Source organism: Hyperolius riggenbachi, chromosome 5 (assembly GCF_040937935.1).
Source record: "Hyperolius riggenbachi isolate aHypRig1 chromosome 5, aHypRig1.pri, whole genome shotgun sequence".
Classification (NCBI taxonomy): Eukaryota; Metazoa; Chordata; class Amphibia; order Anura; family Hyperoliidae; genus Hyperolius; species Hyperolius riggenbachi.
In genome coordinates this window covers 26,477,872-26,500,728 of record NC_090650.1, presented here as the reverse complement: position 1 = coordinate 26,500,728, position 22,857 = coordinate 26,477,872, and the positions used below count along the sequence as shown (strand labels likewise).

Sequence of the window (22,857 nt, the reverse complement as noted above, 5' to 3'; positions counted from 1 at the left end):
TCCTGAGTTTTTCCTGAATTACGTTTTCATAGCGCTCTCTGTATTGACCCCGCCCTCGTATTGCACACTGTGGTTCCTGAGTTTTTCCTGATTACGTTTTCTTTGCGCTCTCTTGTATTGACCCCGCCCTCGTATTGCACACTGTGTGGTTCCTGAGATTTTCCTGAATTACGTTTTCATAGCGCTCTCTGTATTGACCCCGCCCTCGTATTGCACACTGTGGTTCCTGAGTTTTTCCTGAATTACGTTTTCATAGCGCTCTCCGTATTGACCCCACCCTCGTATTGCACGCTGTGGTTCCTGTGCTCTGACGACTCCATCTTGTTCTGCCCAGGCACCGACCAGAGCCAGACGCTGGAGGACTCCTTCCCGCTGGCCGTGGCCAAGGAAGCCAAGGTGAATGAGTTGGAGGACGACCAGCTGGCCGAGGAGGACCTGATGAACATTTATCAGTAAGTTGCTTGCGATTTTTTGTTATGGAAACTAATGTAAAGTGCAATTTTTATTTGCTATGTATTTACCCAAATAGAACTGCCATAAACAACTACTGTGTATGTATATTAAAGGGGCCCTGTAGTGATATATAGATGAATGCAGTAATTGATTCAGGATACCCACTTTTAAGGTAATTTTCCTGGTTTCAGCATCAGAAACACTTCCTGTATCTATATATAGCTCTATATTGGTATGTAGCCCCGCCTTCCCAGTGATGCTTAGCCTAGGCTGTTTAGCTATGGGGAATGTTCTTAGACTGTAAGCCTTCGGCTGGGTCCTCACTTCCCTACGTATATATCCTATGTGATCATTCACCGTCATCACTGGCACCTTCCCATGGACAGTCTCGGACTTGTATTACTGTTCTCTTCCACCAGCTCCAGCGCTGTGTATTGTGTTGGCACCTTAGATATTCTGTAATTAAACAATTCCTCCCCTCCCATCCGCTATATCTTTGGGTCTCTGAGACTGATATCCCTGCAATCCTTTGGTCCCAGCTCTGCTAACCTTCCATAGCTGTTTATAGGGGCTCCCTCTTTCCTTGCTGGATTCTTCTGTCTCTTGGGGCCTGCATTCCTAGATCTGCACTCCTGCTGCTTGCTTTATCAGGAGGGGGGTCCTCCTCCTATCCTGAGTTCTATCTCTCTGTGCTCCTGAGTTCCCCAGTCTCACGCACCTGCTATACCCATTGCAAGAGGCTCACTCATTCCCTGCTGGATTTGCATTCATTTTATACTAAAAAGAATATAACGAGATGAGTGGAACTCATCAAGGTGTATGGGGTAGGGGGTGGGCGGGAAACCCAGAACTCCAAGGTGGACGGGGAAACCCAGAACTCCAAGGTGGGCAGGGAAACCCAGAACTCCAAGGTGGGCGGGAAAACCCAGAACTCCAAGGTGGGCGGGGAAACCCAGAACTCCAAGGTGAGGGTGAAACCCAGAACTCCAAGGTGGGCGGGGAAACCCAGAACTCCAAGGTGGGCGGGGAAACCCAGAACTCCAAGGTGGGCGGGGAAACCCAGAACTCCAAGGTGGGCGGGGAAATCCAGAACTCCAAGGTGGGCGGGGAAATCCAGAACTCCAAGGTGGGCGGGGAAGCCCAGAACTCCAAGGTGGGCGGGGAAGCCCAGAACTCCAAGGTGGGCGGGGAAACCCAGAACTCCAAGGTGGGCGGGGAAACCCAGAACTCCAAGGTGGGCGGGGAAACCCAGAACTCCAAGGTGGGCGGGGAAACCCAGAACTCCAAGGTGGGCGGGGAAGCCCAGAACTCCAAGGTGGGCGGGGAAGCCCAGAACTCCAAGGTGGGCAGGGAAGCCCAGAACTCCAAGGTGGGCGGGGAAGCCCAGAACTCCAAGGTGGGCGGCGAAACCCAGAGCTCCAAGGTGGGCGAGGAAACCCAGAACTCCAAGGTGAGCGGGGAAACCCAGAACTCCAAGGTGGGCGGGGAAACCCAGAACTCCAAGGTGGGCGGGGAAACCCAGAACTCCAAGGTGGGCGGGGAAACCCAGAACTCCAAGGTGGGCGGGGAAGCCTAGAACTCCAAGGTGGGCGGGGAAACCCAGAACTCCAAGGTGGGCGGGGAAACCCAGAACTCCAAGGTGGGCGGGGAAACCCACAACCCAAAGGTGAGTGGAGACACTTAGAATGTCCAGTCACAAGGAACTGACCAGCATAGTATCAGACCAGTAGAGTATCCATTTATAACTGAAAAAAGCATTTTGGCTGGGCTAACACTCTAACCTCTCTGCCTTGTAGCAACGTGGAGGCCAAGGAGCCGAACCAGAAGGAGAAGCTGATAGTTACGGAGGACTGTGAGCTGATCACCATCCTGGACGTCATTCCCGGGCGGCTGGAGGTCACCACACAGCACATCTACTTCTACGACCTCAGCAGCGAGAAGCAGGAGACGGAGGATGGTGAGGGGCAGCGTAGGATTATGGGGGTTTGTGTTGTCAGTTTTCATGTCTGCAGGGGGATGAGAAGAAGGGCGAGTGATGAGGCAGAGCTTGTGTCTACTTCCATAGGTTACACATAAATATACACAGGAGTACATTTACCAATGCAAGAAAAACCAGGGCAGATCTGGTTAAAAATATTGAACCATTCTCTAGATGGAGGATTCTGATTGGACGACCTGAAGAAGTACTCTACATCTCTTCTATGAAGCACCTACGTTTTTCATTCTGTTTCTCAGCTTATATTATTATTATTATTATGTATTTTTATCTCACTGACATCTTCTGTAGCATGTTGCAGAGTACATAGTCATGTCACTGACTGACCTCGGAGGAGCTCACAATCTAATCCTACCATACGCATAGTCTAATGTCCTACCATATTATTATTATTATTATTATTATGTATTTATATAGCACTGACATCTTCTGCAGCACTTTACAGAGTACATAGTCCTGTCACTGATTGTTCTCGGAGGAGCTCACAATCTAATCCTACCATAATCATAGTCTAAAGCCCCATCTACACGATACGATTCTTTGTGCGATTCGATTCCGATTCTATTTACGATCCAATTAAATCCGACATGTCCGATCGGGATTCAATTTGATTCAATTCAATTTGCCATTGTTTTGCAATTGCAAATCAAATCGAATCAGGATCGGACATGTCTGATTTAATCGAATCGTAAATAGAATCGCACAAAGAATCGTATCGTGTAGATGGGGCTTCTTACCATAATCTTACAGTATGTGTTTCTATAATGCTGGGAATACACGGGTCGATCCGGTGGCCGATTAGCCACCGGATCGACCCCAGCCACGTCCCCGCTCGTCCCCGCCGGCGCTTCCTTATTAGCGCTCAATTCCCTGCCATTGTCCGCCGCCGCGGGTCGAGCAGCATGATCGGACCAGCTGAATATTATCAGCTGGCCGGATCAGCTGCTCGATACACAGTACAGAAACGTACCGTGTATCCTCAGCATAAAGGCCCATACACACGTCGGATTTTAGCAAACGACCCGTCGTTTGAACGTTCCGTCGTTCCGACGTTTTCGCGTCAAATCCGACGTGTGTACAGACTATCGTTCGGGTGATAAGACTGGTTACCAGCGATCCGCCCGGCGGACATATTCTTACAGATAGTATAAAGTATATAGTATTTCAGAACTTTTGCTTAGGTGTAGTGGCTATAAATGAATGATTTGTGGCCTGCATATACAAATCTGTGTTCCAACTGTGGATTTGATGAACATCTTCAGATAACGTTAGACAGCATTTTGTTTTCCCCTGCAGTTATGGAGCTTTATGAAGGAGTGTCCGTACAGCTGAAGGCAGGATTTAGTGTACAGCTGAGGGCAGGATTTAGTGTACAGCTGAGGGCAGGATTTAGTGTACAGCTGAGGGCAGGATTTAGTGTACAGCTGAGGGCAGGATTTAGTGTACAGCTGAGGGCAGGATTTAGTGTACAGCTGAGGGCAGGATTTAGTGTACAGCTGAGGGCAGGATTTAGTGTACAGCTAAAGGGCAGGATTTAGTGTACAGCTGAGGGCAGGATTTAGTGTACAGCTGAGGGCAGGATTTAGTGTACAGCTGAAGGCAGGATTTAGTGTACAGCTAAAGGGCAGGATTTAGTGTACAGCTGAGGGCAGGATTTAGTGTACAGCTGAGGGCAGGATCTAGTGTACAGCTGAGGGCAGGATTTAGTGTACAGCTAAAGGGCAGGATTTAGTGTACAGCTGAGGGCAGGATTTAGTGTACAGCTGAGGGCAGGATTTAGTGTACAGCTAAAGGGCAGGATTTAGTGTACCGCTGGGGGCAGGATTTAGTGTACAGCAGGATTTACTATCTGTCTTTTATTCATGTTCAGGAAACAGGACGTTGCTAACATTCGCCTCTCATCTTCTTTGCAGGCATCGGTTATGATATCAAGCGACCGCTCTCCCAGCTGCAGGAGGTCCACTTGCGGCGCTACAACCTCCGGAGGTCGGCACTGGAATTCTTCTTCATCGACCAGGCCAATTACTTTGTCAATTTTAAGAAGAAGGTGATTGTGCTTTGTGTGTGTGTGTGTGTGTGTGTGTGCGCGCGCGTGTGTGTGCGTGCGTGCGTGTGTGCGCGCGCACGCTTATGTGTTGGCTTGGGGGACCCAGCCTGCTTCTGTATGTAATGCAGAGCAGCAGTGGAGCGAGCATTATACATTACCTTCTCCCGGTGGCAGGACAGGTCCTCTTCAGTGCAGATCATCGATGCGCCGTGCAGCCAATCCCCTGCAGTCTTTGCGTGTCACATGACTGTGACAGAAGCTGCATGGTGATTGGCTGCACATGAGGCAATGTGCTGCACTGAAGAGGACCTGTCATGGTGCTGACAGCAGGTATTGTACTGCTCTGCATTACATACAGGAGCGGGCCCCATGTGATGGAGGTCAGGTAAATACTTGTGGGGGGTTAAGAGCTTCGCTAACAAATCTCTACGGGAGTCCCAGCTAAATGTAGCTCAGGTTTAAAGCGGACCTAAACTCAGGACTTCCTCTCTGCTCTAAAAGAGAAACTATTCTTACAGCTGATACAAATGCTGCAATAAATCTGCAGTGTTTACTTCCTGCTTTCATGGAAGGAGCCATAGGGTTAACATCCTGTGTTTACAAATTAGCTGAAGAAACCAAATATAGCTATCAAAACTTTATTTACGGTAGTACATCCAAAAAACATTTGAAAAACATACATGGGCACCAAAGGGGTTGGACAAAATAATGGAAACGCCTTGAAAATCAACAAAATATATTTTAATATGGTGTAGGTCCACCTTTTGCGGCAATTACAGCCTCAATTCTCTGAGGTATTGTTTCATACAAATTGCGAATTGTTTCCAAAGGAATTTTAGCGCATTCTTCAGTTGATATGTGCGGCTGCGCGGCCGCGGGAGGGTTTTTTTCATTTTATTTTTTTTTAGCATGTAGCTAGCCTAGCGCTAGCTACATGCTTCCCCCCCTCCCTGCGGCGTCCCCCCGTAGTCTCCGATCGCCACTGGTGCCGCTTGCCCATAAAGAAATCCCATTCTGAACGGGATTTCCTTGAGGGCTTCCCCCGTCGCCATGGCGACGAACGGAGTGACGTCGTAACGTCACAGGGAATCCCGATCCACCCCATAGCGCAGCCTGGTGGCGATTGGCCAGGCTGCGCAAGGGGTATGCGGGGGGGCGCCTGTATCGCGGCGGGATGCGGCGCATCAGCGGCGGCGATCAGACCAAACGCGCAATCGGCCCAGCAGGGCCTGAGCGGCACCCTCCGGCGGCTTACCCCGTGTCACACACGGGGTTACCGCCAAGGAGGTTAAAACACCCTCCAGTTCTTTTAGAGAAGATGGCGGCGGAAATCGACCTCTTCTTACTTGAATCTCTAATGACGACTATAAATGCTCAATAATGTTGAGGTCTGGGGATTATGGTGGCCAGATGAAATGCTCAACTTCATTAGAATGTTCCTCGTGCCATTCTTTAACAATTCTAGCTGTATGGATTGGGGCATTATCATCTTGAAAGATGGCATTCCCCTCCGGAAACAGTTCTTGAACCATAGGATGAACTTGGCAGGGCTGTGGAGTCGGAGTCTGAGCAATTTTGGGTGCCTGGAGTCGGAATCGGAGTCGGGAAAAATGCACCGACTCCAACTCCCAATGAATTTGTAACTGTAATTAAAATAGAAAATATGATAAAATGTTCTATTTCTCAGATAATAGTCATTAAAAATAATGTATATATACAGTAATAGCTGTGCTCAGTCCACAAAAATGAAATAAACCAATCAAAATTAGTTACTTGTGCTGCTTCAATAAAGCAGTCCCTGTATTTTTAAAGTCAGATATACATATCTGATTGTGACTGTATATATGATGTGTACACAGGAATCTCTTATATATACGAAATAACATCTATGCTGTAAGAATAAAGCCTGATGTGTAGCTGTGTCACTAATAGAGATGGTCAATGAGATGGAAATAATTCTGTGTTGATTCTGATTTATGCAAATGCACTCACTCTTTTCTTGTGAAATCAAATAATTTGATATGTTGTTAAAATTTGGTTTGGTGACTACAAATTGAAGGGTACCTGAGACGGATGAAAAGTAAAGTTTTATACATACCTGGGGCTTCCTCCAGCCCCCTTCAGGCTAATCAGTCCCTCGCTGTCCTCCACCACCTGGATCTTCTGCTATGAGTCCCGGTAATTCAGCCAGTCAGCGCAGTCCAGCCACATGCCGCTCCCACAGCCAGGAGCTTTCTGCACCTGCACAATAGTGCTGCACAGGTGTAGTATGCTCCTGGCAGCGGAGTGTGTGCATGCACACTACGCCAGACTGGCTCAAGTACCCGGACTCAGCAGAAGATCCAGGTGGCGGCGGACAGCGAGGGACTGATTAGCCTGAAGGGGGCTGGAGGAAGCCCCAGGTATGTATAAAACTTTAATTTTATCTGTCTCAGGTTTACTTTGTTGCACAGTAGTACTATACATATGCACTCCCCACGGAGCTGCAGGGATCCACTGAGAATGTTGTGCACATTGAACACAGAGGGGTTGACTATCACCTATAAACCTGGTTCAGATTGTGCATGAAGAATGTGTAATAGAGGAAGAATCTCCTCATTCCCTTGCAGAGTACCTGCACATCACTCTTACATGCACCCACAGTTACATTGCTTAGGGCCTGATAGATGTTCTTTGTTCCGGTTTTTACCTTTTACAAGTACTCTTACCAAGGACTAGTTTTAGTCTAAAGGGAATAAATATAGTAGTCTACATATCCTTCTCACTTCAGTTGTCTTGTAAAATTCCTAAGCGTTGGCAGTTAAGAGACGAATTTCACGTCACATACTTTTAATCAACAAAATTGTAATATGCAAATTAGAGGAGTCGGAGGAATCCTAAACTGAGGAGTCTGAGTCGGTGGATTTTTGGACTGACTCCACAGCCCTGGAACTTGGTCACCCAAAATTCCTAAATCATTTCGGCTGTTAATTTTTCCATGAAGGGAAATCATTGGCCCGGCAGATTTCCAATAGCACCCCAGATCATCACAGAACCCCGCCATGTTTTACGGTTGGGAGAAGGCAGTCTGGATGAAATGCTTCTTTCGGCTGTCTCCAAACGTACACTCAGCCGGAGGTCGGAAATAAGGTAAACGATGATTCGTCAGAGAACATCACATTTTTCCACTGCTCAAGGGACCAATTCTGGTGGTTTCAACACCACTCTAAACGCTTTAAAACATTTGTCTTTGAGAGCAGAGGTTTTCTAATTGCAGTCTTCCGTGGAATCCAGATTTGTGCAGCTCCCGATAAACAGTTTTTGTGGAAACTGGGTTCTGTAGGTGTTCATTCAGCTCTGCAGTGATTTTAGGAGTCGTGGTCTTGCAAGCTTTTCTAACAATTCGATTTAGAGTCAGACGGTCTCTCAGACAACTTCGACTTTCGGCCACAACTGTGCTTTGCTGAGGACGTTTTTTCTTCTCTTTCAAAGGCAGTCATTACTTTTCAGACAGTACCTCTTGAAATGCCAAGCATTCGGGCAGTTTCTGTTACAGTAGCACAGTAGCACCATACGAGTACCAACAATTTGGCCTCTTTGAAAGTCTGAGAGATCTGCCATTTTTATAAATTTTAACCAACTTTGGTTTAAATATCTGGAAAAAAAACAATTATGTTAATTAAACATATCAAATAACAAAAAAACAAAAAAAAATTAACATGTCAAGTTTTGATTGCTTAAAGAGACTCCGTAACAAAAATTGCATCCTGTTTTTTATCATCCTACAAGTTCCAAAAGCTATTCTAACGTGCAACAGAGCTGTCTGCACTCTGCAGGAAGAAACAGCCTGACACTTCAGTAGAAGATAGCTGCAGGGGGAAAGAAACACACAAATGATCTCTTGAGATTCAAAAGGAAGGCTGTATACAGCCTGCTTGTGTTTGGATGTATTTTCTATGTGTGGACATACTGTACATCAATCTACTTCCTGTTTTGGTGGCCATTTTGTTTGTTTATAAACAAACTTTTTAAAACTGGTTTTAACCACTTTTAACCACTTCCGGATACCGGGTGGTTTGGCTGATCTGTGCTGCGGGGGCTCTTCAGCCCGCAGCACAGATCAGAAATCGTGCAGGGCGATCAGACTTCCCCCCTTTTTTCCCCACTAGGGGGATGTCCTGCTGGGGGGGTCTGATCGCCGCCGCGCTGCTGTGCCTAGCGGGGGGGGGCTCCTCAAAGCCCCCCTCCGCAGCGCTAGTCCTCCCTCTGCCGCCTTCCCTCCCTCTCCCGTCCCCTGTGTGCGGCGCAGGACGGAAAGCCGTCCTGCGCCGGATAGGATAGGCTTTAGCCTATCAGATGCCGGCGATCCCCGGCCAATCAGAGGCCGGGGATCGCCGATCTCCGTCACGGCGCTGCTGCGCAGCAGCACCGTATGTATGTAAACAGCGGGGAAGATCTTCCCCGCCTGTTTACATTTACCCTGCGAGCCACGATCGGAGGCTCGCAGGGTGTTCACGGAGACACCCTCCGTGAACTGACATGGAACGGCCGCTCATTCGAGCGGCCGTTTCCATGGAAACCGCTTCAGGATTCAGGGGCGTACATATGCGTACGCAGAATCCTGAAGTGGTTAATGCGGCTTGGGAGCGGCGAAATTGTGACAGAGGGTAATAGGAGATGTCCCCTAACGCACTGGTATGTTTACTTTTGTGCGATTTTAACAATACAGATTCTCTTTAAAACATGTTCAAAGATTATGATGCCAAAATGTCAGGTGTTTCCATTATTTTGTCCAACCCCTGTATGTGGAAATCTAGGACCTCTGCTCACAGCACTAGTATTATTGTTCAGTTACAGCAAGATAAGCAAAGGATAGAGCTGAGAGAAATAAGTAAGAATGACCTCTTGAGAAAGCGGGGGACCACGATACGCATGGAGGGGGGCACCAGGGGGGTTTGCACAAGTGCCACAGCCTTCATTCAGGTATCTCCTCTTCTTTTTGTCTCTCATTCTTACTTATTTCTCTCAGCTCTATCTTTTGCTTATCTTGCAAGCGCTGACTGCTCACAGCACTAGTAGTATTGTTCAGTTACAGCAGAGGTCCTAGATTTCCATATATACTGTATTTTTTGGGACTATAAAGGTGGCCACACACGATACAATAAAATGATCCGATTTTACAGCAATTGGATAAAAACGATCGTTTCTCTCTAAAAAATTGAAAGCTTTTTTTTTCATTCAACTGGAAAAATCCAATCCAATTTCTCGTTTTTTTCGATTTAAATCGATCTGGAATGCTAGAAATTTCTCTATTTCTACTAAAGATTGTATGGTGTGTATTGGATTGTAAGTTTATTAATATACACACCCTAAAGGTGGCCACACACGATACAATAAAATGATCCGATTTTACAGTAATTCGATAAAAACGATCGTATCTCCCGAAAAAATCGAAAGCTTTTTTTTCATTCGACTGAAAAATCCGATCGGATTTCTCGTTTTCTTCGATTTTAATCGATCCGGACTGCCAGATATTTTTCTTCAATCTTTCTAAAGATTGTATGGTGTGTGTTGAATTGTCAATTTAATAATATACACACCCTAGAAATTTTGTTAGAGTTTCCAATCATTTTTATCATAATTGGGGGGAAAATTGAGCATAGGTGTGTGGTACATTGGTCATATTTTTGAAATGTTACAATCAGTCAGAAAAATTGATTGCAATTCTTAAATTGAACAGATATTTAAAACATTGTATGGTGTGTGGCCACCTTAACACATTTCTCAGAGTTCCCAATCATTTTTATCATAATTGGGGAAAAATTGAACATATGTGTGTGGTACATTTTTGAAATGTCAGAAAAATTGATTGCAATTCTTAAATTGAACATATATTTAAAAAATTGTATGGTGTGTGGCCACCTTAAAGAGAACCCGAGGTGGGAATTACTTTTACTATTGGGGCACAGAGGCTGGTTGTGCGCACTAAGACCAGCCTCTGTTGCCCCATCGTGTGCCTCCATGTCCCCCCTGCTCGCCGCTATACCCCCCGCATTGCTGGCTGTGTCGCCAGCACAATGTTTACCTTGCGCTGTCAGTCAGCGCCGCTCCCCCGCCTCCTCCGCATCGGCGCCACCCGCCGCGTCACTTCCCTCCTATCAGCGGGAGGGAAGGGACACGGGCGGGTGCGCCGATGCGGAGGAGGCAGGGGAGCAGCGCTGACTGACAGCGCAAGGTAAACATTGAGCTGGCGACACGCTGCGTGTCGCCAGCAATGCGGGGGGTATAGCGGCGAGCAGGGGGGACATGGAGACACACGATGGGGCAACAGAGGCTGGTCTTAGTGCGCACAACCAGCCTCTGTGCCCCAATAGTAAAAGTAATTCCCACCTCGGGTTCTCTTTAAGACTCACTATTTCTCCCCAAAAGTGGGGGGAAAAAGTCAATGCCTCATAGTCCAAATGCAGGTAGTTCCTGACTTGTGGTCACCTGCCAATACCAACCTCCAACCCACCGCAATGTCGGGGAGTCCCTGTACTGTGCCCATGCAGAGGAGGACACAGGGAGACAAACAGAGGACACGGGGACACAAAGGGGCAAAGAGGCGGGCACAAGGAGGAAAGAGGGGGACACAAGGGGAACAAAGGAGAACACAGAGATACAAGGGGGCATAATCCACAAGATGTCTCTTCACCATGGATGCACCAGGTTTAGTATATATTTCTTTCCCCTTGTTTTTGTCCTCTAAACCAGGGTGCGTCTTATGGTCAGGAGCGTCTTATATTCTGAAAAATACGGGTATACTTTTTTTTGTGCTGTATGTATTATCAGTTAGCCTCAGTAGCCTATCTATATTGACATATCAGACAGAGTTTTTGTATATTTGAAGTTAGATTTGGCATACCTATTTACCATTGTTATATAGCTGTTGCAGGCTGGTTTGTATCATGTGATATATCTTTTGTACCCCCTTGGTGCCTATGTATGTTTTTAAATGTTTTTAACATGTTTATTTTGGATGTCCTAAATAAAGTTTTGTTACATTGCAGCTATACTTAGTTCGCTTCAGTGTTTCTGCTTACAGAATCCTCTATACAGATGCTCTTTTCTTTGTTAATGGATGCTTCTATGCATCATCTGTTGAGGCACTTATTATGGTGTTTTTTCTTAGACTCAACTAGTAGTCTTGGTTTTACAAATAACTGCTCTGCCGTGGCAGTGGAGATTCCTGGGTTGACAAAGCGAAGAGATCAAATTACAGTGGTGATTAGTCACAGATGAGGGGGGATTAGACAGGCTAAACTCTCTAAGTACATACAGGGTGCATGTCTCTGTTTTCTTTCTGCCCTGTGCAAGAGTTCAGGTCCACTTTAAGCCCTCCAAGGAAATGCTTTGGCATGAGTTACTTACCGTAGCTAGAGAATGTACCATTGCGGGGGGGGGGGGGGGGGATGCACAGAATGAATAAAACAGGAGCTAGACAATCTGCAGGTGCTGTAGTGAGTAAAGGAAGTTTTGTGGAAATGTATCTCATGCATGTTTGCTTGTTCTCCTGAATGTGTTCTAGTGACTGAGGCCTGATATCCTCTTCTTTGCTTGCTGTGCAGGTCAGGAATAAAGTCTACACGCGAATCCTGGGTCTCCCCACCCACAACCAGTACCTGTTCGGAAGCCGCTCACCCCAGGAGCTGCTCCAGGCCTCCAAGCTGACTGAGGTACAGTACATGAGGCTCCGCCTCTTCCTCATTTTACTACATACATACACAAAACAAAAATACTACATACACAAAATGAGGCTTCCCGCTGCCCTCTTTTCCAGCACTGGCAGCCCCCCAAAAAGAAAACAAGGCGTAGCTCGATTGGGTCTACTCTGCTTTGCAGGCACAGAGGAGCGTACCCAATCGGGCTCAGCTATTTCTGCTGGAGCCCAAGGGAAATCCGCAAGTGCGCAAGAGCAGCAAAAAGTGCAGGCGAGTGGACTTTTGGGGGAGCCAGTACTGGATCCCTGCTGCTGAGGAGGATGGGGGAATCCTCTCTAGGATCCAGAGGCTTCCACCCCAGGTAAGTGCCCTCTAGGCAGGGCCGGCGCTACCATAGAGGCAAAGGGGGCAACTGCCCCAGGGCCCCAACCTCTTCTGAGTCCCCCGCAGCGCCGCCCCTGCTACATTCTGCCTGCTCCCCGGGGCCCTGCAAGTATAATAGCCATAATTACCTATTAGTCCAGGCGAGTGAGCGGACGGGCGGCCTCCCTACCACTCTATGACCCAGCACGTCATATGTAAACTTGCGCCGGGTCATAGAGTGGGAAGGAGACAGAGTGTCTGTGAGTGCAGCCGCTTCCCGTCCCCTCACCTGCCGGGACTAATAGGTAATTAACTATGGCTATTATACTTGCAGGGCCCCGGGGAGCAGAGGGGTAATGGTGGGGGGGGGAGAAGCTTTGCGCTGGGGGGCCCCAACTCTAGTTTGCCACAGGGCCCCCTTTATTTCCCCTTCAGGTACTCTTAAAATGGTTTAAAAGTTTAAAAACATTACATGTATTGCCTGCACTACAAATCTGCACAACGTCAACTCAGATGAGCAATAACTGATTATATCCATTATTCACTTGAAACCTGCAGCAGAAAGATAAGTTTAGTTGAGCTGTAAGTCAGGCCCACCGTGTAGAATGTGAACCTTTGTACTCTCTTTTGACTGCCGCGGCTCACTCTCTGCTGTCTCTGTTCTCTAGAAATGGGTTTGGAGGGAAATATCCAACTTTGAGTACCTGATGCAGCTGAACACCATCGCAGGGAGGACCTACAACGACCTGTCCCAGTACCCTGTGGTGAGTTCAGTCGCTGTATGTGCCCAGACTTCCCCTGGACAACTCTAATCCTTCCAGTCATACTTTACTTCTATAAGCTTATACTTAGTACACCCCATGCAATTTTCCATCAGATTGACGTTTGAAACAATTATTTGACAGGTTCGATCTGATTCCCAATCATTTTTCTGATCAATTTTCTGATTACGTCTATACAAAATCGATCAGAAAATCCAGTGTGGCTGATACTGAGGTGAAACGTGATGTCATGGCCATGGTCCTGACAGTTTCCTTTCTGTGAACCTCATTGCATTGTGGGAAATAACTGCTTTCGCCAGCTGCCAAGCAAGCCGTATCTCCCTCTGTGCATAGAACTCTCAGTATCGAACATTCCATACAGATCACCTGTCACCTGGCAGCACTAAAGATGTCACCACCAGTGATACATTTTAGAATGTAAATCAGGGTGAGGAGTTTTTACAATGGGCAAACACTGACTAAAAAAAATCTATATATTAATATAAAAAATATCAAATTTTATTCATTATGCTATTTTCACTACAGTTCCATTTTAAGCCTTAAAGAGACTCTGTAACAAATTTTTCAGCCTTAGTTCTTCTATCCTATAAGTTCCTATGCCTCTTCTAATGTGCTCTGGCTTACTGCAGCCTTTCCTAATTGCACTGCCTCTGTAATAAATCTTATCTCCTTTCCTCTGTCGTGTCTGTCGGGCTAAGGCTTGAATGTGTGGAATGTGCAGGGCTGCTTGTGATTGGATAAAAGCGTTACACACCCTCTGTAGGCCCCCTGCACACTCTGTATGACTCACACCCTCTGTTTATGTGAGCCTATCACAAGCTGGTTAGTTTGTTCGTAAACACTGCCTAAAACTGTTAATTACAAGCCAGATTGCAGCAGGGAGTGGCAGAAACCGCACAGAGGGGCACAGGAGAAAATAAGGATTAGAATGGTATGCTTTTTAGTGTAAGAATATTAGAGTACAGATTCTCTTTAAGGTCAATATACACAATACAATCAAATTGATCAATTTTCCTGTATTTTCAATTGTATAGGAAATCAAAAAGAAACTTTTTTTAGATCGAGAAAAAAATAGATTTTTCCATTTTTTATTTTTGTGTTGGAAAAATCAGATACAAAAACCTTTTATTCGATCCTTTTATATTGAAAAAAATTGATCATGAGCGTATAGTATTGTAACAAGCCTAGAAAATGCAGCTGCGGGCAGTCTGGGTGCCTACGCAGCTGCTTTGGTTTCCTTGGCGGGTGTTTCACCCGTTCCTCTGGCGTCTAGCACGCCGAGGACGGGATTGTCAGTAGCTCATAGGGTTGCTGTATCGTGCCGGCACGCGCTCAGACAGGACCTTTATGCTGGGAGGAGGCGCGTCAGCTGAACCGCCGGTCGGCTGGCGTCAGAGGAGACTCACGGCGCTGCTGATTGGTTGAATGGGGTGTGTGCGGCCGTGGGGGTCTCCTCTGCTTCTTAAAGAGAACCTGTACTGAGTAAAAATATTTAAAATAAACACATGAGGTAACTTCAAATGAACATTACATAGTTACCTTGCCATCAGTTCCTCTCAGAAGCTCACCATTTTCTTCTGACAATAATCCCTTCCAGTTCTGACAATATTTTGTCAGATCTGAAATATATCAGTTGCTGTCAGTAAAATATCAGTTGCTGTCAGTTATAGCTGAGGGGAAAACTGATGTACTAGGTAATGTCAATGTTTCCCTATGGCTCAAGTGGGCGATGTTACAGTTTAACCATGTGCTGACCAGAAAGCTGTTATGGGTAATGGCCATTTTCAAAATGGAGGACGGAAAATTCCATTGATCACAGTGAACAAACAGGACGTGGGACAGGAGAAAGACACTGAGGAGTAGACTACATGGAAGGTAAGTATGACTTGTGTATGCTTATTTTGACTTTTAATTTTCAGTTCAGGTTTTCTTTAAGCCTCCGGGAATCACTCGCAAACTGTCTGCTGTCGTGAATACTTCATGTTAGCGCTCAGACCTTAGTCAGTATCCGGTGTGCTTTGATCTGAGAGGAAACCGGGGATTTCACACAAGACTAGGATTGTTATATTATTTGTTATTACCTGATATTCTGTGTATGACTCTGGCTCACTTCTGACTTTGCTCTTGCTTATCGATTCTGTACTTCTGCCCATCTGATTCTGTTGCTGACTGTGCCTGAATTATCTCTATTCTCTTGCCTGTCGAATTTGTACTGTACCTGCCTGTCTGTTGCCGAACCTAGCCTGTCTGACCCTTCTACTCACCAGTGAGCCCTTGTCGCTGGTGAGGTTCTAACTGATAGTACCCACCAGCTCCTCTGGTGAGGTTTAGTTAAACTGTTCAGTTATCCAGTTGCACCAAGCACTATACACTTCAGTTACCTGTTAGCCATACTTGTATTATTGGTGATTCTTCAGATCACACCATAATCAGGTATAGTGTCTGGATTATTGGTGATACTGCAGATCACACAATAACCAGACGTCTGTGTTGCTACACCAATCATTACAGGTATATTGGTTTGATTTTTCTGATTATTCGATCAAGCAAAAAAATCAATTTCTCTGGTTGAAAAAAAGCTAATAAATTGTGTATGGCCACCTTTACAAGAGTGTTGTATGGAATCTGTGAGAGAGTTTAAGGTGCTGCTGCATTCACACTCACGCAATGACTAAGGGTTGAGTGCTGCACAGGCATGTTGCAAGGCTACAGCCTAGCAACATGTTCTGTTGTTATGGAGGGAGGAGGCCGCAGACTTCCTGTACAGAGCTGAGGATGTGTGTACTGACTCCTTATCTGTTTATTTGCTGTTTGGTAGTTTCCCTGGATTCTGCGTGACTTTGTCTCTGAGACGCTGGACCTGAGTAATCCGGAGGTTTTCAGGGACCTCTCCAAACCCATCGGAGTGGTGAATGAGCGGCACGCCCGGGAGGTGAAGGAGAAGTGAGTGATGGTCTGCCTGTGTGCGGAGGGAGTGTGTAGCCTGGAGGGGAATGTAGGCCGGCCCTGAGACTACTATATATGGCCTAGACCCAGTCTGGGAAGGCAATGGAGGTGCTTTACCCAAATAAGATATCTCTGCAGAATGGAACCAGATTCCGGTCTCATTCAGGATCTCCTGTGCCAAGATCTCTGCCTATCTGAGCTACCAGGTCTTCCCTAGAGATGGTCAGTGAGATTGCAAAGAATTGCAGCTCACATGCAAAATTTAAAGGATCACTATTGCAAATTGTAAACTTTAATATACATGTGTATGCATATGTGTAAAATGTACATTTGTCTCAGAATAACTATTGCACTCAGGAATACAAAACAGGAAGTGACTTCTGCTACTATCCATCTGTACAAAATAGGAAGTGACTTCTGTTACCATCATTCTGTACAAAACAGGAAGTGATGTCTGCTACAATCATTCTGTACAAAACAGGAAGTGACTTCTGCTACTATCCATCTGTACAAAACAGGAAGTGACTTCTGTTACCATCATTCTGTACAAAACAGGAAGTGATGTCTGCTACCATCATTCTGTACAAAACAGGAAGTGACTTCTGCTACAATCCTTCTGTACAAAACAGGAAGTGACTTCTCTTACTATCCACCTGTACAAAACAGGAAGTGATGCCTGCTACCATCCTGGATGGTAGCAGAAGTCCCTTCATGTTTTGTACAGAAGGATTGTAGCAGACGTTACTTCCTGTTTTGTACAGAAGGATTGTAGCAGATGTCACTTCCTGTTTTGTACACCAGCATGGTAGCAGAAGCCATTTCCTGTTTTGTACTGAAGGATGGTAGCAGGCACCTGTTTTGTACAGATGGATGGTAGCAGACATCACTTCTTGTTTTGTACAGAAGGATGGTAGCAGAAGTCACTTCCTGTTTTGTACAGGGTGATGGTAGCGGAAGTCACTTCCTGTTTTGTACAGAGTGATGGTGGGAGTCACTTCCTGTTTTGTACACTAGGATGGTAGCGGAAGTCACATCCTGTTTTGTATTGGAGGGTGGTAGCAGACATTACTTCCTGTTTTGTATAGAAGGATGCTAGCAATAGTCACTTCCTGTTTTGTACAGGAGGATGGTAGCAGACATTCCTTCCTGTTTTGTACAGAAGGACAGTAGCATAATTCACTTCCTGTTCTTTGTCCCGGCAGGTATGAGAGTTTTGAGGACCCCACTGGTACAGTCGATAAATTCCACTATGGCACTCATTATTCTAATGCTGCTGGGGTGATGCATTATATGATCCGGATGGAGCCATTTACCACGCTGCACATTCAGCTGCAGAGCGGCCGGTGAGTCCTGTCGTACTGCCGATCATTACCAGATGCTATACACAGCTGAGGCAGTTATCTATAATCTTCCATCTGTTGTCTTTATAGGTTTGACTGTTCTGATCGCCAGTTCCACTCCATCCCTGCTGCCTGGCATGCCCGCATGGAGAACCCTGTGGATGTGAAGGAGTTAATTCCAGAGTTCTTCTACTTTCCTGAGTTCCTGGAGAACGCTAATGGTGCGGGACATAGCTGCCTCCACTGGGGGAAGGGGGGAGAGGAGGTGTGGTCAGTCCACATGTAGAATACACATCAGGAAGGCTGAAAGCGGAAATAAGCCAAAATTGTGACCATAGTCCCTGTCGCAGCTGTGTATAATGTTCTAACACTTGCTATGACAGCGGTTTTATATGCTTTAGGTGGTGGGTGCAGTGATTGCAGCAAATAGCAGGGGACCCCCAAAAAATTAGAGATGCCCTCGAATAACGAGTTCATCCACCTTCAGCTCTGATCACAGCTGATATTCGTCTTTAGAGATGTCGCGAACCTCCGATTTTTGGTTCGTGAACTTTCGCGGAAGGTTCGGTTCCGCAATAGACTTCAATGGGGAGACGAACTTACAAATTTTGAAAAACTTCTGCTGACTAGAAAAATGATAATACTACAAATCCTTAAGCAAGCTCCTTTTTCCCTTGGATATATCATAATGGTACATGCTAGGCTGGCTTCAGCATGTAGTGTTGGTGGTGGTATACTGGTGAAGTGAGCTACCTACCATGCACTCAGACCTGGGTTCAATTCCTGGCCAAGGTATGTAAGCTGGCTTTTGACATAATACAAATCCTTAAGCAAGCTCATTTTTCTCTTGGATATATCATAATGGTACATGCTAGGCTGGCTTCAGCATGTAGTGTTGGTGGTGGTATAGTGGTGAAGTGCGCTATTTACCACGCACTCAGACCTGGGTTCAATTCCCGGCCAAGGTATGTAAGCTGGCTTTTGAAATACTACAATTCCCTGGAAGACAAGACCCTCCTCCCTCAGGGGGGAGGGAGTGAGGGAGTAATATAAGGAATAACAATCAGCTAGGAACAAGCCTACAAGAGCCTAACTAAACTCTCCCTAGCAGAGTCTGTCAGCAGCTGTCCCTTAAAGAGAAACTCCGACCAAGAATTTAACTTTATCCCAATCAGTAGCTGATACCCCCTTTTACATGACAAATCTATTGAATTTCACAAACAGACCATCAGGGGGCGCTATATGACTGATATTGTGGTGAAACCCCTCCCACAAGAGGCTCTGATACCGCGGTACTCTGGGCAAACTGCCACAATGTAACAATGTTCACAGACAGGAAATGGCTGTTTACAGCTGTCTGTTAAAGCCAGAACAGCTAGTAAACAGCTACATAACCTGCCCACAGTAAAAATGTCACCATGTAATACATGTCAGAATGTGAATCTGGGAGAGGAAAGATTTTACAATGAGCAAACACTGACTAAATCATGTATACATAATTATTGTAAAAGTGAAGCACTTTTTTATTACATTATTTTCACTGGAGTTCCTCTTTAACTAATTACTGTAGGCAGATGAGTGAGTAAAACGACAGGAGAACCTTGCCTTTTATAAGGGGGGGTGGGGCTCCAGGAGTGAGTGTAGTTTTTTTGTCGACAATGTGCCTGCTGACTGTGATGTAGAGGGTTAAAGTTCTGCTCAATGGAGCATTATAGGGGCGAATTGAACTTCTGGGAAAATTCGCCTTCGCCGGCGAAGGCGAACCACCCAAAGTTCGCCTGGAACCGTTCGGGACATCTCTATTTGTCTTGGCCTGGAGTCCACAAGGTGCTAATACTGTGACTGAGGGATGTTGGCCCATGCTGACATCATGGCATAAGTTGGGTGAGATTGGTTGGTGGTGTTTCCAAGCTTTGAAGGGATCTTTCGACCTCGTCCCACTAATGCTCAATAGGATTCAGGTCAGGGGACTGAGCTTGCCAAGGAAGCAGGTTCAACTCTGATGTTCCTCAAACCAACATTAGACCGATTGAGCATGGTAGCAAGGCCCCACAACAGGTGTCTTTTTCTATTTTTCCCTTTTTATGGCTTTCGTAAAGAAGAAATCTAAAAAAAAAAATCGCCACTGCTGAAGAAATCCCATCAGTATAGATATGAATTTCCAACTGGTGCAGACCATTAGGAATCCCTGGTACTAGATTTACATTTCCTGAAGAGGGTTCTCAGTGGTTTGGACCAGCGGGATTCCTAAACTTGAATTCAGCTTTCTCCTTAACTGAAAGTGTTAATGCTTAGTGAATCTATGCCTATGTGAATAAGATGTTAGCTGTACTTGGTTACCGCTGTTCTCACACAAGGCTTTCCCCTCCTTCCAGGCTTCGATCTGGGCTGTCTGCAGATGTCTAATGGGAAGGTGAGCGACGTGGTGCTGCCAGCCTGGGCCTCCTCTCGGGAAGATTTCATCTACAAGCACCGGAAGGCGCTGGTGAGCTCACGGATGGGATGTTAGCGGTACATAGCTGTCTAGCAGCGACACGGCTGTATGCCGGAGGTGCTGACTTATCACTCTCCTGTCCCCCAGGAATCGGAGTACGTGTCCATGCACCTCCACGAGTGGATAGACCTGGTGTTCGGATACAAGCAGAGGGGTGAAGCTGCCGTGGAAGCCCTGAATGTATTTTATTATTGCACTTACGAAGGTGAGTCCCGTATAGAGAAATGCAGATTTTATGTATATAGTATAGTAGTAATGGCTAAGGCAGACTTTGAACTGTTTAAAGTGTACCGAATCTCAGGTTAAAATATACATACTTACCTAAGAAAAAAGAAGCCTCTGGATCCTTTGGATTACAGGTGTCAAACCCCAGGTCCGCGGGCCAAATCCGGCCCTCCCAGCCATTTTATGTGGCCCGCCATAGCTTAAATTGTGCATCATTGTAAGCAGTAAAAACAGTACACTGCCTTCCCCTCCAGAGGAGCACACCGGTGACAGTGTTTCTGGTTGAAACATTGTCAGTTTGAGCCGGGGTGCAGCAACAACCCATGAGACCCCCTAGTGAAATTAGCATGGGGCCCCCTCTTGGGAACCAAACCCCCTGGTATGCCTGGTAAACTCCTCCCACACCCCTACTCACCACCTCCGCTTACCAGAAAGACTTTGGGGGGGAGTGAAGGCTAGCATCTTGCTTTAGGCCACATTTGATCTTGGGCTTTCTGCCAAAGCAGCGCTGGGGCAGGTAAGTATTAAACTGCTTCACTGCGCTACTCTGCAGAAGGGGAGGAGCTATCCCCCACAGCCGCTATAGTTACACCCAGGGGCGTAACTAGAAATCCCCGGGCCCCCCTGCAAAAAAAAAAATCCTGCTGGCGCATGTGCAACACCGGCGCATTATATTGAATTCATATCGGGATGTGTAGCAAGGATGCTGATTGCTGTGTAATGATATATATAGCATAATAATAACTGCGGGTCATTTTCAGGCGTTGTGGATCTGGACGCCATCGCAGACGAAACGGAGAGGAAGGCATTGGAGGGAATCATCAGCAATTTTGGGCAGACACCCTGCCAGCTCCTCAAGGTAAGGGGGGGACCTGACACATCCCGAAATACGGTACTTTAAAACAGGAGTGGAAGGACATTAGCTTGAGGGCCCTTTCACACCGCGGCGGTGCGGTATTTTTACCGCACCCCAACGCCAGGCAGTCTATGGAGAGTTTCATACTGCCACAGTGAGGCGCAATGAGATGGAAGTGACGTTTCGCTGCATCCCCGATGTTAGGACAAAACTACGTTAATGTGCGTACTTGTGTTGCTCTGCATCAGACTAGAAGTCATGTTACTCTATGGTGACACAGATTTTGCGCGCATGTGCAGAAGCGTATTTTAAAATGACTCTTCCGTGCACTTCCGCATACCCGAAGCAGGAAGTGACGGCAAGCGAGCGTCACTTCCTGCTTAGCTGGTCACCAGGCAGGGAACACCATGAACTAACGTGGCGTTTCCTGAAGTCCTGTTTCTGGCGGTGCGACGGGCGGAACGTGCCGCATCGCTGCCGCCAGTTTGCAGTGTGAAACCGGCCTGAGTGCCCCTCTTATCTCAAACTGTTGGGAGGTGTGCATAGAGTTACATTATTCCATGTAATGCTCTGATGAGGACCAGAAAGTCCCAAGCAGGCTGTCTGCATGTGGGATTGGTGTGGCTCTGTAAAATGTACAAGCTGTAAGCTCACTATGCACCAGCGGTTCTAGATGTGTGCCTGGCTTCTGGATCATTAAGAAACGATTTGCATATTTAGGAGTGATGCATCATGGGTAACCACAGTTGCTCACTGCAGTGAATTATTGCAAATACCTTCTGTTTTAAAGAAAACCTGTTCTGAAAAAAGTTCCCCTGGGGGGTTACGCACCTCAGTAGGGGGAAGCCTCTGGACCCCATCGAGGCTTCCACCATCCTCCTGTGTCCCACGGCGGTCTCGCTGCAGCCCCCGGAACACACAGGCGACAAATCCGACAGCCTGTGCAATATTTACCTTTATGGGCTCCAGCGGGGGCTCTTCTGACGGAGATAGGCGAAAATAGCTGATCTCCGTCGGGTCCGCTCTACTGCGCAGGTGCAGGAGACTTGCAGGAGACTTGCGCATGCGCAGTAGAGCAGCCTGATGGAGATCGGCTATTTTCGCCTATCTCCGTGGGAAGAGCGGATAGTGCGCCTGCGCTGGAGCCAAAAGGTAAATATTTACATCACCGCCGCTCCGGGAGGATTTTCTCTGCCGCGTGGGACTGAGGAGGACGGGGGAAGCCTCAATAGGATCCGGAGGCTCCCCCCACCCGAGGTGAGTACCCACCCCCCCCCCCCAGGGGAGTTTTTTTCATTACAGATTTTCTTTAAGTTTTTAATCTATTTGGTTTTCTGCAATTGTCTTATTAACCCTGCAGGAGCCGCACCCGTCACGCATGTCCACGGAGCACGCAGCACGGCGACTGTCCCGCCTGGACACCTATGCAGCCAATATCTTTGAAAGGCTATCAGAGCTGAAGCCATTCTTTGCTGAGGTGAGGAGGGTTAATGTGGCATGTCATGTGACGCTCCCGTGGGAGTGGCAATCCATTCACTTCTTGAAAATGTGTGATTTGGCGTTGTGCTGTTCAGAGAGTTAGGGCAAAGGGTGGGGCATAGCAGAAAGGGGTGGAGCTAACATGCAATAATGTGTTTATATTCATCAGCAGTCCACTGATAAGTAGTTTGTGTCTA

At 46.7% G+C, this 22,857-nt stretch overlaps 1 protein-coding gene across 3 annotated transcripts in view; it reads left to right on the top strand.

Annotated features, from left to right (window-relative positions):
• Nucleotides 1-22,857, top strand: part of NBEAL2 (neurobeachin like 2) — a 239,052-nt gene that overhangs the window by 197,908 nt on the left and 18,287 nt on the right. For all 3 annotated transcript variants that reach the window (XM_068235222.1, XM_068235221.1, XM_068235220.1), the window contains 12 exons: nucleotides 335-452; nucleotides 2,250-2,410; nucleotides 4,363-4,496; nucleotides 12,083-12,190; nucleotides 13,207-13,302; nucleotides 16,139-16,263; nucleotides 17,469-17,609; nucleotides 17,697-17,827; nucleotides 19,982-20,091; nucleotides 20,188-20,305; nucleotides 21,087-21,184; nucleotides 22,542-22,658. In XM_068235222.1, the coding sequence (XP_068091323.1) occupies nucleotides 335-452; nucleotides 2,250-2,410; nucleotides 4,363-4,496; nucleotides 12,083-12,190; nucleotides 13,207-13,302; nucleotides 16,139-16,263; nucleotides 17,469-17,609; nucleotides 17,697-17,827; nucleotides 19,982-20,091; nucleotides 20,188-20,305; nucleotides 21,087-21,184; nucleotides 22,542-22,658 (1,457 nt within the window). The remainder of the gene's footprint in view (nucleotides 1-334; nucleotides 453-2,249; nucleotides 2,411-4,362; nucleotides 4,497-12,082; nucleotides 12,191-13,206; nucleotides 13,303-16,138; nucleotides 16,264-17,468; nucleotides 17,610-17,696; nucleotides 17,828-19,981; nucleotides 20,092-20,187; nucleotides 20,306-21,086; nucleotides 21,185-22,541; nucleotides 22,659-22,857) is intronic.